Below are 18,352 nucleotides of genomic sequence, written 5' to 3'. Positions count from 1 at the left end.
CAGGAAAACTGGTGGAAAAGATTATATATGTAAATATAAATTTAAAATAACATGGTAAGCAAGATAATGTGGAAACAGTGAAGAAGGGCTCCTAAGCAGACTTGGGAGTTGGGGAAGGAGAAGAGGAATCTTAGGTAACTTGCCTGGAGAGGTGACATTCGAGTTGAATCAAAAGGATGAACAGATGATAGTAAATAACAGTTGGGATGGGTGATAACACTGGAGAGGTACAGACCATAAACAGCTTGTTGTTCCTCATGCAAATTATTAGACAGAAAACAGCAAGAGATGTGGCTGGAGAGGTAGGCAGGCAGATCAGAGTGAGTGCTGTGCGTCACGTTCCTAGCCATGTCAGTAGGGGCGGGCCACGGCCACATTTGTATTTAGATAGGTTTCTTTGGCAATTTAGCACTTACAAGGCAGATTAATTTGGGAGAGAAATCAAAAGACTAGAGATGGAGAGGTCAGGAGGTTTTATCAGACTTGTTAAAACAAGATGAAAGGTGGCAGCAGTAGGGTGGAAATGACAGATTTAGGAGATTTCAGGAGGTAAATATCAGCAGAATTTTGCAAATAACTAGATGTTGCAAGTTGACAATAGGACAGAATCCCAGATAATTCTACATTTTCACATTGTGAGAGTGAGAGGAACTAGACCACCTGAGGATAAGAACGTATTTTTGATTGTATAGTGTTTGAGGTGTCTCTTGGCTATTCAAGTAGAGCTGCCTAATAGAAAACTGAATATACACATATGCTTGGAACCTACGGGAAAGGAAATAATAGAGGGGAGAGTCACTAGCATACAGTTGCCAATCAAAAACGAGCAGTAAAGAGCAGTAGGCTAAGGACAGACTCTGAGAAACAAGCATTTAAATCAATAGTGTCCAATAAAGAGAAGTCAATTAGAGAAAAAATTTACTGGACTTGGAGTCAGCAATTAGGTTAGTAATTATGTGATGGACATATATTTACAAAGTATACTCATGTAACTATTTGTTAATCAAACACTCACTGACAACTTAAGATGTGCTAAGCATGATGTTATGCGCTATGGAAATAAACCTGAATTAAGAAACAAGAAGCTACCAGTGTTGTGGGGAGACAGACAACCTCAGTTACAATGTAAGTATTGAATGTAATGATAAGATTATCTATTTATTAATATGTTTGGTACTGTGCAAGACACTTATCTATAAATATAACAAGAGACAGAAAAACTAACAGAAAAAACTATGTTCATTTGAAAGTTAAGGATATATACTCAAATTGGTTAAAAGTAAGTTTTCCAAAGACTCACAGTAAATTAAGAGGCAAGGCCAGGATTGAAACCTAGGACTGCCTGTTGCCTAAATCTACTACCTACTGCTGATTCAAATTTCCCCAGTTTACATATTTACTTGTGAATATATAAAAAACATTCTTGAGATATCTATTTTTTTCCTATTTAAAAATGTTAACATTTAAGAAGCTAGAGAGAAGCTATTAGGCCCATATAGTTCACTGTGTATAATCCCTTCCCTCCAGAACAGACAATTTTGTGCTTAATTAATACTTTCTTGAAGTATAAACTAGATTATTGATATAAAAAGAATCTTGGTCTTATGCTTTCTAGGCATCTAACCATATTCATATCTGCAGAATAAATTCTTAATGTGATTATAATCACATTAAGATTGTGTAAGCAATCTGCAATGTCTTAATGAAGAATAAATTAAAGTTAAAAACACATTTTGTTTTCCATAGACAAATTTGAAAACTACCCAAGTACAAAAGAATAGTAATCTATTAGAAAAGGAACTTTAAAACATCCAATTACCTTCTTTGCAAAGACCAAAATCAGCAATTTTCACAAAGCCCTCTGTGTCTAGCAGTAAATTATCCAATTTCAAATCTCTGTTCAGGATTAAGAAAAAAGAATCAATAAAGTCAGTAGGTAATATAGTAAGCAAAAAATCATTTCAACAGGGCCTCTACTTTCTCTTTACCAAAAATGGGTTTTCTAAGTTATGATTTGAGATTTAAATACTACATCAGAAGCATTCATTTTTTCTTCTTTTTTTGGCAAATTTATTGCTTTATATAATATAGTTTCTAAATAATTATTCCCATTTTCTATACAAGGAATGTCTTGTTTTTTAAAAATATATACTTTAAAGAACAGAAATAGGGCAAATACTTATTTTTTTTTTAATTTTTTAATTTTTTTGTAGAGACAGAGTCTCACTTTACTGCCTTCAGTAGAGTGCCATGATGTCACAGGACTCACAGCAACCTCTAGCTCTTGGGCTTCTGCGATTCTCCTGCCTCAGCCTCCCGAGCAGCTGGGAACAGGCGCCTGCCACAACGCCCAGCTATTTTTTGGTTGCAGTTCAGCTGGAGCTGGGTTTGAACCCGCCACCCTCGGCATATGGGGCTGGCGCCACCCACAAATACTTTTAATTTAGGTTTTATTAATTTTTTATTTGTGACAATCTGACTATTCCAAGTCGGAAGTATTGATTAGTTATTCCCCATCCGTAAGAAAGAACTGTCAAGGTAACAGTATAAATAAGGTATCAGAGGGTAGGTTCAACTTTTTAAGAGAGTAATTCAAAATAAAGAAATGGATTACAAATTAAGCTAGTTGAAGGTATTTTATCCTATAGGTAAAACAGAACCTTACCTTGAAAACACTGTTAGAAGTTTGAATACACCAATGTTTACAGTCTCCAAATCTGAATGGCCTTCCCAGTACTTACTTAGTTTTGAGCAGCATTACTCAATATAACAGTTTGTCTGGTTAGAGCCGTACTAATCAAAGTATGGTCCACAGACTATGTGCTGGGCCACAAATGATCTGTTTTTGGTTCTATTCCTACTCTACAGTTTGATAAGTAGTATACATATATAAATCAGCTATGGCACCAATATACTGTCTACTTCAAATGACAGCAGAACTTCTCAGTGAGAGAAGCAGCGTAATGTTCTATACTCTGGCACAAGCTGCTTATCTCATCATGAACACAGTCTGAGTAGTACTGGTCTATACAGGTTTTCTGCAGACCTAGGTTGAATGCAAAATATTCATTAGGGTGAATATTATTGAGGACTGTGTTATCATAGGCCAACTCATAATGTGACTATTCTGATTAGGGAATGGCCTATGGATTATGAACCAAAAAGTTCATCATTATGAACTTTTGCTGACCACAGATCTTTCAAAATTGGGGTTTGACTTTTTTAGAGAACACTTCTCAGATAAAGGAGAATATTAAGAAGCTGATTAAACATAAAATATCCTTCTTAGTTATCTTTAATTCTAATTCACAACAATGTTAAAAATTACTTACCTATAAACAATTTTGTGTTCGTGTAAATACTGCAACCCAAGAACTACACAAGCAGCATAAAATCTGTGTAAGGAATTAAATCAAAAGAAGTTTAGTAAATTTCACTGCTCTTGACTCTTACTTTATATTTTTGTGCTTAAAAGCAGAACTCCATAGTTAATTAATTTCATAAGTATTTACTTAGTCCTTACTATGTACCACACAGTATGCTAGATATTCGTGTAAAATTTAAAAAAAGGAAAAGCACATTCTCAACAATGGAAGCCAATTTTGCCAGGTAGAGTCACTGAGGACTTCAGAGGAGACATCTGCTCTGGTTTTGTAGGAGAAATTCTAAGGTGCTATAAAATCAAAGGGCAGTATGACAGGTAGAAGTCTTGTGAGAAAAATAATAGGACATGTCCCTAAGAGGAAAAAGGAATAGAGGTATAAAAGGCATAACGTGTTTGATGCTTACTGACAAGCTCTGTGTGGATGAAGGAAAGGACGGGTGTATCTGAGGAAGAGGTAGTGGGAGATTAAACTGAAATGACAGCCTGGGTGAAGGACTTTGAATGACATATGTGGTATCACTGATACCGAAAAATACTTCCTCCTAGAATTAAACCATTTTAATCAGAGGAGAATGCTCATATTTACGTTACAGAGTTTATTCTGACAGCAGTGTGAAGGTTGGGGTAGAAGTAGGTAGCAATCCAGAGGGAAAAAGAACAGATAAGGCTTTTATGATAGCACAGAAGAACCACCAGGAGAACGCCCAGTGGAACGGCAACAAAAAGAGCAAGAGATGGAATCAAGAGAAACATAAAACCCAGCAGGACAGAACACAGCATCTCATTAGCTGTATAGACGAGGGAGAGGGAAGAGCGGAAGATGACTGTCAAGGTTTCTATCTAACTGGAATGAAAAGGTACAGAAATATACAGGGAGCTCAAGTTTTGTAGGGAAGATGAGTTTGGCTTCAGACATGTTGACCTTGAATTGTCTGTGTGGCATGTGACAAAATCTGGAAGTTGGATATGAGGGTTTGGATCTCCAGAAAACTTGAGCCTGTTTATTATATTTCTTCAGGCATAGGGCCATCTTTGTCTTTTTAGTTTTTATCCTAAATGCATAGCATAATGCCTGACACACGGTAGATTTACTGGACTAGGAAGGAGGTAATAAATGAATCATTAAAAAAAGACACATCTGTCTTCAGTATAGACTAGTCTATGAGGTGACACTTTGGAGAATTAGTTTTTAATTATACAGGTAATAATGTGAATATTTTCTCTATGAAATTTACATACTGCCCTCCCTCAAAATGCAATATTCTATTCATCCACCTATACACCTCACCCCAACTCCATCCATAGAGATAGTAACTCTTGTCATTTTGGTGAATGTTGTTCCAAACTTTTTGAATGCATTTATATTCACATGGAAATAATATAACTATGTTTTGTTTACTTATATTTATAAAAATGGGACCATAATTTGGGAGAATTTGAAATTAAAACTATTTATAAATATTTGATTGCACATTAGTTAATAATAACTTATCAGAAACTGGGAGCAGTGGTGTGTTCCTAATGCCACCTACTCGAGAAGCTAAGGCAGGAGAACTGGTTAAGCCTAGGAATTTAAGACTAGCTTGGACAACACAGTAAGACTCTGTCTCAAAAAAAAAGAAAAAGAAAAAGTAAAAACAAACTTATCAGAAGTTTAAAGGAGTTACTAAATTTCATTAAAATAAATATGATTCTAAAAAGGCCACAAGCCTGAGCAAGAGTGAGACCCCATCTCTAAAACTAGCTGGGTGTTGTGGTGAGTGCCTGTAATCCTAGCTACTTGGGAGGCTGAGATACAAGAATTGCTTGAGCTCAAGAGTTTGAGGTTGCTGTGAGCTATGATGCTACAGAACTCTACCAAGAGTGACAAAGTGAGACTCTGTCTAAAAAAAAAAAAAATTGCTTAAGACAGTTATTTTTAAACTAATTTTTATCAAACTTATTTTGTTGGCAAAACAATACTGTAACAACTATAAAATACCTTGATTTCCCTTTGTTTCTTTCTTGGTAAACCGATTGCCCTGATTATACTCAACTTAAGAAATAACTGGGGCCAGGTGTGGTGGCTCTTGCCTGTAATTCTACAACTCTGGGAGACCAAAGTGGGTGGATTATCTGAGCTTAGGAGTTTGAGACCAGCTTAAACAAGAGCTCTACTAAAAACAGAAAAACTAGCTGGGTATTGTGGTGGGTTCCTGTAGTCAGAGCTACTCAGGAGGCTGAGGCAAGAAGATCGCTTGAGTCCAGGAGTTGGAGGTTGCTGTGAGCTATAACACCACAGCATTCTACGTAGGGTGACAGAGTGAGCTTCTGTCTCAAAAAAAGAAAAAAAGAGCAATAACTGAGTATACTGTCTCAAATATATATTTCACTAAATATGCGTCAGGTCTTGTATTAGCTATTTTCACTTATCAGCTTATTCAATCTTAAATCAAGCAATACCTTACAGAAGCAGAAAATGCTCAGAAACAACAACTTATTTGTCTGAAGTTAGACAACCAGAAAACATTCAAGTCAGAAATCAAACTATTTTGATTCCATGGTTTCAATCAATAAAAATTCCATGATTGGCTAGTATGTTCCAGGAATTCTTCTAGGTGTTTCCCCTGTGAGTAGAACAGACATGGTCTTTGTACCTCCCTTTTAGTGAGGGGAGACAGACAAGAAAATGAAAAAAAAAAAAAAAAAAGATGATTTCATGTAGAAAAAATGATATGAAGAAGACAAAATAGAATACAGAGATCTGATTTAATCAGTGATGTTGTGGTATTTTTAGATAGGGCACTCGGAAAAGGACCTTCAAAGCAATGTTACTTGCTCTGAGACTGGAATGATTTGAGGAAGCACTTTGGAGTACTGCAGTGTAGTATTTTATTCTGGGCTTGTTTCATTCGTATATGATTTATGTTCTCAGCAAAAACGAAAGTTCCTTTAGGGAGACTTTCTCTTTCTTTAAAAGCCAGAGGATTAAACAAAAAATTCTCATGGCAATTAGCACAAGGCGAGTGTAATCTAAATACTCTACTTTTACTTTTTAAATATTCGGGGATGAATTATTAGTGGCATTCTACTACTCTGTGGCTCTTGCCTCCTTTATGAATGCCTCAGTTCCAGTGCTTCGAGAACTGACTCCCGTCTCTTGATCACTGTGACAGTACTACTACTGTCTGCTGTAGCTACCTCCACAGTAACGAGGAGAGCCAGACAGAGGGATGAGAGCACTACCTGAATGTCAGCTGCTACCGCACTAGAACACAGGCAGGGGATGAAAATGCACTACCTGAATGTCAGCTGCTACCGCACTAGAACACAGGCAGGGGATGAAAATGCACTACCTGAATGTCAGCTGCTACCGCACTAGAACACAGGCAGGGGATGAAAATGCACTACCTGAATGTCAGCTGCTACCGCACTAGAACACAGGCAGGGGATGAAAATGCACTACCTGAATGTCAGCTGCTACCGCACTAGAACACAGGCAGGGGATGAAAATGCACTACCTGAATGTCAGCTGCTACCGCACTAGAACACAGGCAGGGGATGAAAATGCACTACCTGAATGTCAGCTGCTACCGCACTAGAACACAGGCAGGGGATGAAAATGCACTACCTGAATGTCAGCTGCTACCGCACTAGAACACAGGCAGGGGATGAAAATGCACTACCTGAATGTCAGCTGCTACCGCACTAGAACACAGGCAGGGGATGAAAATGCACTACCTGAATGTCAGCTGCTACCGCACTAGAACACAGGCAGGGGATGAAAATGCACTACCTGAATGTCAGCTGCTACCGCACTAGAACACAGGCAGGGGATGAAAATGCACTACCTGAATGTCAGCTGCTACCGCACTAGAACACAGGCAGGGGATGAAAATGCACTACCTGAATGTCAGCTGCTACCGCACTAGAACACAGGCAGGGGATGAAAATGCACTACCTGAATGTCAGCTGCTACCGCACTAGAACACAGGCAGGGGATGAAAATGCACTACCTGAATGTCAGCTGCTACCGCACTAGAACACAGGCAGGGGATGAAAATGCACTACCTGAATGTCAGCTGCTACCGCACTAGAACACAGGCAGGGGATGAAAATGCACTACCTGAATGTCAGCTGCTACCGCACTAGAACACAGGCAGGGGATGAAAATGCACTACCTGAATGTCAGCTGCTACCGCACTAGAACACAGGCAGGGGATGAAAATGCACTACCTGAATGTCAGCTGCTACCGCACTAGAACACAGGCAGGGGATGAAAATGCACTACCTGAATGTCAGCTGCTACCGCACTAGAACACAGGCAGGGGATGAAAATGCACTACATGAATGTCAGCTGCTACCGCACTAGAACACAGGCAGGGGATGAAAATGCACTACATGAATGTCAGCTGCTACCGCACTAGAACACAGACAGGGAATGAAAACTCAAGAGTAAATCCAGGAAGGTTTCACACTTGGGTTTATGACTTTTTTTGATTTGGAATGTATTTTGAAAGTAGTGTTCACTGGATCTGTTAATAGGCTGGATGTTGAAAAGTTAGGAAAAGAGGATCAAGAAATGATTCTCTGTGTTATGGCTTGAACAACTGGTATTGCTGTTTAATGAGATGAAGAAGACGATAAGAATAGCAGGCCTGGGGAGTGGTGGATGAGACAGGAAGGGCAATGCGAACACTGAGAAATTCATTTTGAGTGCCAAATGACAAACTTATTAACCACACAAATGGAAAAGTTGGCTGTGGAATATTATCATAGTTGGAAGTTTAGGGAAGAAGTCAGGGTGAGGAGATACAATCTGGTACATACCAGCATGCAGGGTGTAGCTATCAAAAGTACTTTCCGGCTTGGTGCCTGTGGCTCAAGCGGCTAAGGTGCCAGCCACATACACCTGATCAGGCTGGTGGGTTCAAATCCAGTCCGGGCCCGTCAAACAACAATGACAGTTACAACCAAAAAAATAGCCGGGCACTGGGACGGGTGCCTGTAGTCCCAGCTACTTGGGAGGCTGAGGCAAGAGAATCGCGTAAGCCCAGGAGTTGGAGGTTGCTATGAGTTGTGATGCCACGGCACTCTAAGCAGGGTGGCAGCCTGAGGCTCTGTCTCAAGAAAAAAAAAAAAAAGTACTTTCCTAGATCCAAATCCTACTTCTACCATTTAAGAGCTGTAAAATCAGGATAATAATTGGGAAAAATATATACACATGCATGTATTCACACGTTATTTATTTTTGTGTATATGAATAAGCAAAACCATCATTATGCTACTGAATTAAAAAAATACAAAGAGTTTAGTGAAAAATCTGCTTTCTGCCCCTTTCTTTAGAGACAATATATATACATTTCTTTTGTATTTTTCAGATATTATAAGCACAAGTAAGCAAATATTTGATACATATTTTTTATTACCCTTCAAAAAGGCAAATACAAATATTTTATACAAACATATAAGAATCTTCTGTATTTTTTTTCAATTAACAATGTATTTTGAGTATAATTTGTCTTTAATGCCATACTTCTGGATGGCATTCCTTAGGAAGAAAAATCTAACTGCAAAAGAGAAGAAATTTTACTATAATGAACCTAACTGTACATCTGAATTTCAAAGTGTGATTTAGGGTAACCCAGGAAATTTTCAACATGGACAACAGAGTAAAGAAATTACAAAGTTCTAAAATTTCTTGTGGAGATCTATATTCTGTTAGAAAAAAAAAAAAGATCTAAAGTTCACACAGAGCTCTTTTCTTTCCCAGAAAGACGTCAGTCATGGAAAAACTCAGATAAATGTCTACAGATACTCACACAGCTCTTGGTTCGGAAAAGACATCAGTATGAATGTGCATCATTAGGTCCCCACCGGCAGCATACTCCATTACAAAGCAAACATGCTCTTTGGTTTGGAAACATGCAAAAAGGTTCACCAAAAAGGGATGCCTTACACTATTCACAGTTTCAAAAATTCTTTTTTCACACATCAGGCTGTAAGCGACAACAATGAAGAACAAAGAGATTTTTAAAAAATTTTAGTCGAAAATAACATTTTTTTACAAATTAACAACATTAAAATAAGCAAAAATTCTACCTATAACTTTAAAATCATAAAATTTTTTTACTTCTGCTATATCTGCTATGGAAACTGATCTACTTAATATACATGGCTTTAATTAAAATGCACTAATAAAAATTGAAATGCACTAATGAAAACTAAAATATGACTAACAACATAAAGATTATAGAGTTCACATTAATAGTATCAGTGTAGCTCACTGATAGCGTGGTCACGGTTAATTTTTTCAAAGACTTAATTGAGGGAGAATTGTGGAAATTTGTCAGGAATCGGTTAGAGAATTTAGCAACAAACATACTTTTAAAATTTAAAGTCTGTGACCAAGGTAATTCAAGAACAGTATTTATAATTCATAAGCTATATTATCTAATGTTTTTTATTATAAAATATGAAGTTGATAGGTATAGATATTTTACATAAAATTTTAATTTAGAAGAGTAAGTGGAAAATAAAGACGCATGGAGAATTCTACAACATGCTTGAGAATATAATTTTTTTGCAATATCACATAAAAATCTATAGCATTCATAGATTTCCCTTTAAACGTTATGACAAGTTGCTACAAATACTGGTTAAACTGACTTAGAAACATTAATTTTGCCTACACAGCAAAAAAAGAAAAAAAAAAAAAAACACAAACAAACAAAAAAAAAAAATCACTCTTCCTTCCCCTGAAAATACTTAGTAAATCAACTGGATTTAAAACTCAAAGTAGACGAAAACTAGGTCAAATATTATTTAAGTAAAACTTTGCCCAGGCCTGCTAAAAACCGACAACTGCAACCAAAAAATAACCGGGTGTTGTGGCAGGCACATGTAGTCCCAGCTACTTGGGAGGCTGAGGCAAGCGAATCACTTAAGCCCAAGAGTTTGAGGTTGCTGTGAGCTGTGATGCCACAGCAACAAAGTGAGACTTTGTTGAAAGCAAAGTGAGAGCAACAAAGTGAGACTCTGTCTCAAAAAAAAAAATTTTTTAAATCTTGATGGGGAATTACTTCCCATTTTCCTTTATTTGGGTCTTTATAAAGAGTTAATTTAAAAAAACTGAGATATTTGGGTATCAGATTACTCGTTTATGACTTGAAAAAATTAAATAGATTTAGAAAGCATTTGAGAGTTACACCTGTTCTGTGGAAGTAGCACAGAATTTTTAATGCTATGTTAATATAGTTGCCTACTGGATCATGAACTAAAACACTTGTTCAGTTTTAAAAATTGAAAAAAAAGTAGTTATTATGATATAGTGTTTAGACTCCAACGAATAGTGTCATATTCTAGATGAACTCTTACCCCCTAATTTCACACAATCTGTTATTAATTTTACATATATTCAGAAACAGAAAGCCACAATTATCTTAAACTTTAGGTTTATATTGACACAATTTTTTTTTAAATCTAAATGATATTACAAATTAAGGCATATTATAAACCAATTCCTAGAAGATTGGACTACCCCTTGAAATGGCTTCAACATCATTCATAAGAATGTTTTGATGATATTGGACAATAATGATGAGGACAATTAAATGAAGGAAGAAGGCTCTTTATAGATCCAAATTGGCATAACAGTTCTAACTTCATGCATTTTAGACCACAAACAAAAGGCACAATACTCTTGTCCCAACATCTAAATTGTATACTGTGTTCCAAGTCCATGCAACAATCTATCTTTATTTAAAACTTTAAACTTTATTTGGTCCAGAGTATTTCCCTCTAAATTTTTTTCACTCTTCTCTCCATATTCTCAAACCTTCTATCAAAGGACACAAACATAATTTCCTTTACTATTACTACAAATCTGATCTCCTTTATGAAACCCTCCCTATCTAAACCTATCACTACATCATGATTTCCTCCCTTCTATGAACTGCTATTATTTGTGTTTTTTATTTTTAACTCAAACATTATCTACCTCTTTTATTATATAATTTATCTCTTATTTCCCTAGGTAAGTGACTAGTTCCATCCTAACATGTTTTGTGTTCTTCCTTCAGAGTTCATTACATTGTTAGATAGGTTAGAAAGTTGAAAACTTACATAGTTATTAGTTGAGGAAAAGCACATCACTGATAAGGCTAAACTCTTAAAATTGAACCCTACGTAAGCTGGTTAGCTGTGCTTTGTTCTACAAATACAAAATACACTCCCGACCCTATTCTGTTATGCTGAAATATTAACATAAATTAGTAAGGAAAGGAAGCAGAGTGAGAAGGCATTGCAGTACCATAAATCTAACGTCTTTACTTGGGAGTGGGGTGGGAGAGATGGAACTCAGAATATATGTTTTACTAATGGTAGGTAGACTGAGTGTGATCTCTGTACATGAATTACTTTACTTTGGAATTAATCTCTAATTTGTGTTCATATAAAGAAGTTGATTTGAAATTTTCTATGATTTATTAAAAAAAGAGGCAATTTTTTTTTTTTTTTTTTTTAAGTTTTTGGCCGGGGCTGGGTTTGAACCTTCTACCTCCGGCATATCCTACTCCTTTGAGCCACAGGCACCACCTGCAATTTTTTATAAGTAACGTAATACAGATTGTTTAAAGAAAATTTAGAGTATGTTAGGAAAATTGATATTGAAAATTTCAAATAGTCTAGGAGTATCTATTAAAAAAATAAATCATTGGGCTGCACCCAAAGCTCAGGGGGTAGGGCACTGGCCATATACACTGAAGCTGGCGGGTTTGAACCTCGCCTGGACAGGCTAAAACTGCAATGACAACTGCAACAACAACAAAAATAGTTGGGTATTGTGGAGGGCGCTGTAGTCCCAGCTACTTGGGAGGCTGAGACAAGAGAATCACTTAGGCCCAGGAGTTTGAGGTTGCTGTGAGCTGTGACACACGGCACTCTACCAAGGGCAACATAGTGAGACTCTGTCTCAAAAAAAAAGAAAAAAAAAAAAAGAATCACTGATGTGCAATAATATCAAATTCTATGGATCTACTTAAAGGATGAGCTAGGAAGTGAACATAAAAAATTCTGCTTAGTTTTAATTAGTTTAGTTTGAGTTATGTTATTTACCATTCATACTTGCAAGTAGTAAGATACTACTTTTGGTTGGCTGTGGTGGCTCATGCCTGTAATTCCAACACTTTGGAAGGCCTAAGGTGGGAGGATTCCTTGAGGCCAGGAGTGAGACCAGACTGAGCAATACTATGAGAACCCATTTCTACAAAAATACAAAAAAATTAGCCTGGTGCAATACCATGTGCCCACAGTCCCAGTTACTCCGGAGAGCTGATGCAGAAGGATAGCATAAGTCCAGGAGTTTTTTTGTTTTTGTTTTTTTCTTTGAGACAGAGTCTCACTTTGTTGCCCTTGGTAGAGTGCCATGGCATCATAGCTCACAGCAACCTCAAACTCTTGGGTTTAAGCGATTCTCATGCCTTAGCCTCCCAAGTAGCCCACCACAATGCCCGGCTATTTTTAGAGATGGGGGTCTCGCTCTGGCTCAGGCTAGTCTCCAACCTGTGATCTCGGGCAATCCACCCACCTCGGCCTCCCAGAGTGCTAAGATTATACGTGTGAGCCACTGCACCCGGCATACTTCCAGGAGTTTTGAGGTTGTAGTGATGAGCTACAATCAGGCCACTCCACTCCAGCAAAGCAATAGAGTGAGATCCTGTCTCAACCCCCACCTAATAAAAACAAAGCCCTGCCACATGGCATGTATGTATATGTAAAATCTCTTAATACAACTCAGTTAAGGCAAGCAGTATTAAATATTTTAATATATTTAAATATATGGGTTAACTAGGGTTTAAAGATGGTTAGTGAAATACTGTTTAGTCAAATGTTACTAAGGAGGAATGATCAGGTCTAGAAGAGTCAGGCTTCTCAGTCATGGTCTTGGACTCTTTTCATTATACAGGGCTAATATCAGCAGATGCTTCCCTCAGTGCCTGTAGCTCAGTGGGTAGGGTGCCAGCCACATACACTTAAGCTGATGGGTTCAAATCCAGCCTGGGCCAGCTAAAATAATAATGACAACTGCAACAACAACAAAAAAGTTACTGGGCGTTGTGGCAGGTGCCTATAGTCCCAGCTTCTTGGGAGGCTGAGGCAAGAGAATCACTTAAGCCCAAGAGTTGGAGGTTGCTGTGAGCTGTGATGCCATAGCACTCTGCCGAAGGCAACATGGTGAGACTCTGTTTCAAAAAAAAAAAAAAAAAAAGATGCTTCCTAGTGGTACAAGGAAAATTCTACTAAATATCCAATATAAGCTTCTTTCTTTGATAAATAAAACATTTTATGTAATACTTTGTATTTTTAATCATTCTATATCAGGATAGTAATTTTAAAGTATATTCTACAACATATTTACAATCTTTATCCTCCAAATCCTTGCCTTTCAGCAACTGTATAAAATAAAATATCTACAACAGCTTACTTTAATAAACCTAGAAAGGGTAAATGCTGTATAAGGCGTAAAAAACATAATTTTAAGACAAATAGAGGAAAATAATAAAGTTGTATTTTAAAAAACAATATATTAACCATTCAGTTAACTCAAGATTATTTATCATTTCCATAGATGAAACAGGATATAGCCTAATTGAACCCACAGATGAGTAAGAGTTCCTATTCCATATAAACACTTTAACATCCTCACGTGTACAAAACTTAAGAATTATTTTAAAAATTTCACCATCTTTTCTTAGTATCCATTAACAAGTTATTTGTTACAAGGAGAAAAATGCAGTGGGTAAAAGAAAAATAGTATTTAATTAATGTCTATTTTGTGTCAAATACAGATTTATAACTTAAGGAATATTAAACAAATTTCATTTGTAAGAACTAACCTGTCTACTTCGTCTCGAGCCACAATGTCTCCTTTCTTTAAGGCTTTTATAGCAAACATCTCATTTGTGTGTTTATATTCAGCCAAAAGCACCTGAAATAAGATTAAAATAATTATTTCCTATTTGAGTTATTAAATTTGTAGGTTTTCAAAAAAATTCCAAAAGATTACCTTTCCAAAATGTCCTCTTCCCAAGACAGCACAACATGTGAAATCTTGTAGATTAAAATGAAACTTTTGCTGAGATCTGAAAACAGTAATTTCAATGAAAAATAAGGTAATAAACTATGGTACTAATCATATAGTAGCAAAAGTTTGTATATATCCTTTACCTTCTATCTTCAAGTTCTCGAATACCACTATATTCTAGGCCTGACTGAGGAATATCAGACTCATCAGATTGGGACTTTGGAAGTACACTGTTTCTGTCATTCTCAATATCAAAAACAGTTTCTGAATCCTGTAAAATATTAAATACTCATTAAAGCATAGAAACCTTCAGAAAACCATTACCATTTGGTAATGTTAAAATCAAAGAAATAAATTTCAAAAGTCAAAATAAATATTAGAGAGAAAAGTAATAGATATTCTTATGATCATTGATTTTATACCACATTTATCTAAAAAATATAAAAAACCAACACATTATCATTCTCTTTAATGCATAGTGTTAACCACATAAGAGGAAGAGAGTGTTTTAGGCAACATGTCATTTAATATTAACTATACTCCTAGGCTAGCTTAACCTGCCTAGTCCATACCTACTGGCTTGCAACCATCCAGAAGATAATGACAACGTCACGCCAACAATAAGAACTTAGTTATCTCTTGTCAGCTCAGTCTAATTTAGTTGAGACTAGTCCATCCATAGGAAACATAAATACATAGTTTAGGGGCAATTTTTAATCGAAAGGTATACTTTGTTCACTATGATGCTTTTATAGCTAATTCACTTGGCCAAGAGGAATTATGCAAGGTTTAAAATGGCTTGCCTGTCCTGGTGTATCCAAAACTCTCAATTCAGAAGAATCATCTATTTCTCCAAGGGAAGAAGCATGTGGTGGGGCCAGAGGAGGTTCAGGCTCAAGATCGAAGTCCAATTTGGTTACTGTAGAATCACTTATAAAAAACAAAGTAATTTACCAAAACAGAAATCAAAAGTACACATTTTGAATAGCTTTGAAATTAAAGTGAATAATTTTTTTCTTGTGAGACAGGGTTTTGCTCTGTCACTTGGATTGGAGTACAGTGGCATGATCACAGCTCACTGGACTCTCCATTTCCCAGGCTCAAGTGATCCTCCTGGCTCAGTGTCCTGAGTACCTAGGACTACAGAGTTGCACCATCACACTTGGGAACTTAAAAATTTTTTTGTAGAGGGCGGCGCCTGTAGCTCAGCGGGTAGGGCGCCGGTCCCATATGCCGGAGGTGGCGGGTTCAAACCCAGCCCCGGCCAAATTAAAAAAAAAAAAAAAAAAATTTTTTTGTAGAGAGAAGGTCTTGCTGTGTTGTCTAGGTTGCTCTCAAACTCCTGGCTTCAAGCAATCCTCCTGGCCCTGGCTTCTCAAAGTGCCAGGATTACAGGTATGAGCCACTGTGCTCAGCCTAAATTTTCTAAGTAAATACAACACTAATTTCAAAATACAAGAAAAAAACGAGACTGAGACTCTCACTATAGCTAGCTGCAATTAATATATGAGAATGTCACAATAACTGTTCTGTATAAGAGATGCTTAAAAATCTCACACACATACCTAGTTGGAGGTGCTAGCTCAGGGACATGTACATCAACCACTGGCACTGTAGTAGGCACAGGAGTTTGAGGGCTGAAGGTGCCAGAATGATTTACTGTAGGAATAGCTCTTCTCACTAGCCTTCCCCACGTGGCAATATTAATATTCATCTGAGGAGCTCTGAGAAATGTTTTGCCTGTGGACATTGAGAATAAAGAAAATAGAACAAGTAATTTTTAAATATATTACCAAAAGCCACAATTTAAAAATTCACATGTATCAGTTTATAATCTAGAATAATTTTTCATTTAATAAAACTACTTTTTAACTATATGCTATTAAAGGCTAGTGTAAAGTAGCATAAATAGTTATTAAAAATAAATATTTTCATTTCCTTAAGCCTAGTAATACATGTTAGGATTTTAAAAAGAATCCTTATCTTTTAGAGATACAAATATTTAATGGATGAATCGATCTGATGTATGAGTTTGCTTCACATAATCTGAGAAGGTAGTGAGTGGATGAGATATGGATAAAACAAAACTAGCTATGAGTTGATTACTGCTGAACCTGGGGGATGGTACATGCATGTTGTACTGGTCTCTCCACTTATGGAAATGTATAAAATATTCCTTAATTAAAAAATAGAAATAATAAACACAAAAGAAAAAAATAGATGCACATTACTTTTTAAATAGTAATTAGGTTGTCTATATTTAAAAAAACATCAAAACACTTTGTATTTGATTCTGAGTAATTACCTTGTTGTTTTGAAAAAATTTTCTTTTGTCTTTGAAGTTTTGGTCTTCTTTCAATAACTGGATTAAAAAAAGTAACCTGCAGTGAAGAAAATTCATTTTAATTTCAATATGAATTGGTACTAGATTTATGGTTTATGAAATCTGCTAAACTTTTAAGATTTGAAAGCTTAAGGGAATCTTAGTTATAATTTAGTCCAGCCCCTTCACTTATTAGATAAGAAAACATACCTAGAGAATAAATGACTTGTCTCAAGGTCACATACCTATTCAAAAGCAGAACTGAGCCAAGAACTCAAGAAATTTATCTTTAAGCCTAATGGTCTTTCCACTTCTACATCATGTAGCCTACATACATAATTTCAATTGTAGATATGCATTTAATAAAATACATTTATTACCTCTGCAAATAAAGTACCCTGGGGTTCCAAATAGAGACACATGCCATGCCGCTGGTTGTCTAAAAAATCTTCTAACCTCAAAAATTTTACAGCACACAGAGATCGCCAATCACGCCAATAAACTGAAATTTCCAGCTCACGTGACTAGGGCATTTAAAAAAATAAAGAAAAACAGAAAAAACATCATTGGACACACACTTTAATAACACAAAAAATATGAACTACGAATACAATAAAAAAATAATAACACACACAAAGTTCACACTATGTTAAAGAGTTTGTAATGTTTCTCAAATGAGTATTTAACAAACTTATACTTAAAGGAATAAAATTTATTCAGACATTATTCAGCTAAGATATTCCTAAAGCATAATTAAAAAACAGGTAACTAGGAACAACAAATACAGGTGAATGACCGCAGAAACTCCTCCCTCTTCTAACAGCTTCAATCTTCTGAAGTTCCATCCTCTGCTTGCCATCACTTATGGTGCTACTGCTAACAGATCCCAGTGCTTGCCTTAGAGAACCCTCTTCAAACCGTATTTCCTCATCCTACTGCTGAACCAGGAAAAGGTCTATAAGTGGCATTTTTTTATACATTTACAATGTGCCAAACATCGTGCTAAAGCACTTTAAGAATATTTGGTCACTAAATTTTCAAAAGAACATCGCTGGGTAGCAAGACATGCAGTGGCCTGTATTGGTAAGGGAGATGGGAAATTCACTCTAAGCTTTATACAAAAAGGAGTTCAATTGAAAAAAGCAAATTAGCAACAACTTGAATGTTCAAAAACCCAGGGTAAGTTAAATGTATATATATATACACACACACACTTTTCTTTTTCTTTCAGTTTTTGGCCAGGACTAAATTTGAACCTGCCACCCCCGGTATATGGGACCAGCACCCTACTCCTTGAGCCACAGGCACTGCCCAAATATATGTTATACTATATACACATACAAGAGAATAGGACGTAGTCCCCAAAATAATGTTTATGTGGAGAAACATATTCAAGGTTTTAACAACCAATCATTGAATGAATCTGTAGAACACAGCTTAAAAGTTACAGTCAGGCCATAGGTTGACTTCTACCTATATATTATAATTTATGTACATTTCAATTACAAAGTGCCAGACTTCTTCATTATTCTATTTTTTAGGACTTTATAGATTATCTACAAAAAGAGATAAATGTTCTAAC

The 18,352-nt window shown here is 36.2% G+C and overlaps 1 protein-coding gene across 5 annotated transcripts in view; it reads right to left on the bottom strand.

Moving 5' to 3' along the window:
- The window catches only part of PKN2 (protein kinase N2), a 154,648-nt gene that overhangs the window by 9,073 nt on the left and 127,223 nt on the right, over window positions 1-18,352 (bottom strand). For all 5 annotated transcript variants that reach the window (XM_053591147.1, XM_053591146.1, XM_053591149.1 and 2 more), the window contains 10 exons: window positions 17,151-17,294; window positions 16,753-16,828; window positions 16,013-16,187; window positions 15,251-15,377; window positions 14,591-14,718; window positions 14,430-14,505; window positions 14,260-14,351; window positions 9,187-9,363; window positions 3,333-3,395; window positions 1,820-1,896 (listed from right to left, as the gene is read on the bottom strand). In XM_053591147.1, coding sequence (XP_053447122.1) covers window positions 1,820-1,896; window positions 3,333-3,395; window positions 9,187-9,363; window positions 14,260-14,351; window positions 14,430-14,505; window positions 14,591-14,718; window positions 15,251-15,377; window positions 16,013-16,187; window positions 16,753-16,828; window positions 17,151-17,294 — 1,135 coding nt within the window. The remainder of the gene's footprint in view (window positions 1-1,819; window positions 1,897-3,332; window positions 3,396-9,186; window positions 9,364-14,259; window positions 14,352-14,429; window positions 14,506-14,590; window positions 14,719-15,250; window positions 15,378-16,012; window positions 16,188-16,752; window positions 16,829-17,150; window positions 17,295-18,352) is intronic.

The sequence above is a fragment of the Nycticebus coucang genome, chromosome 5 (genome assembly GCF_027406575.1).
Source record: "Nycticebus coucang isolate mNycCou1 chromosome 5, mNycCou1.pri, whole genome shotgun sequence".
NCBI lineage: Eukaryota > Metazoa > Chordata > Mammalia > Primates > Lorisidae > Nycticebus > Nycticebus coucang.
The sequence above is the reverse complement of the archived record's forward strand: the minus strand, read 5'-3'. Positions and strand labels throughout refer to the sequence as shown.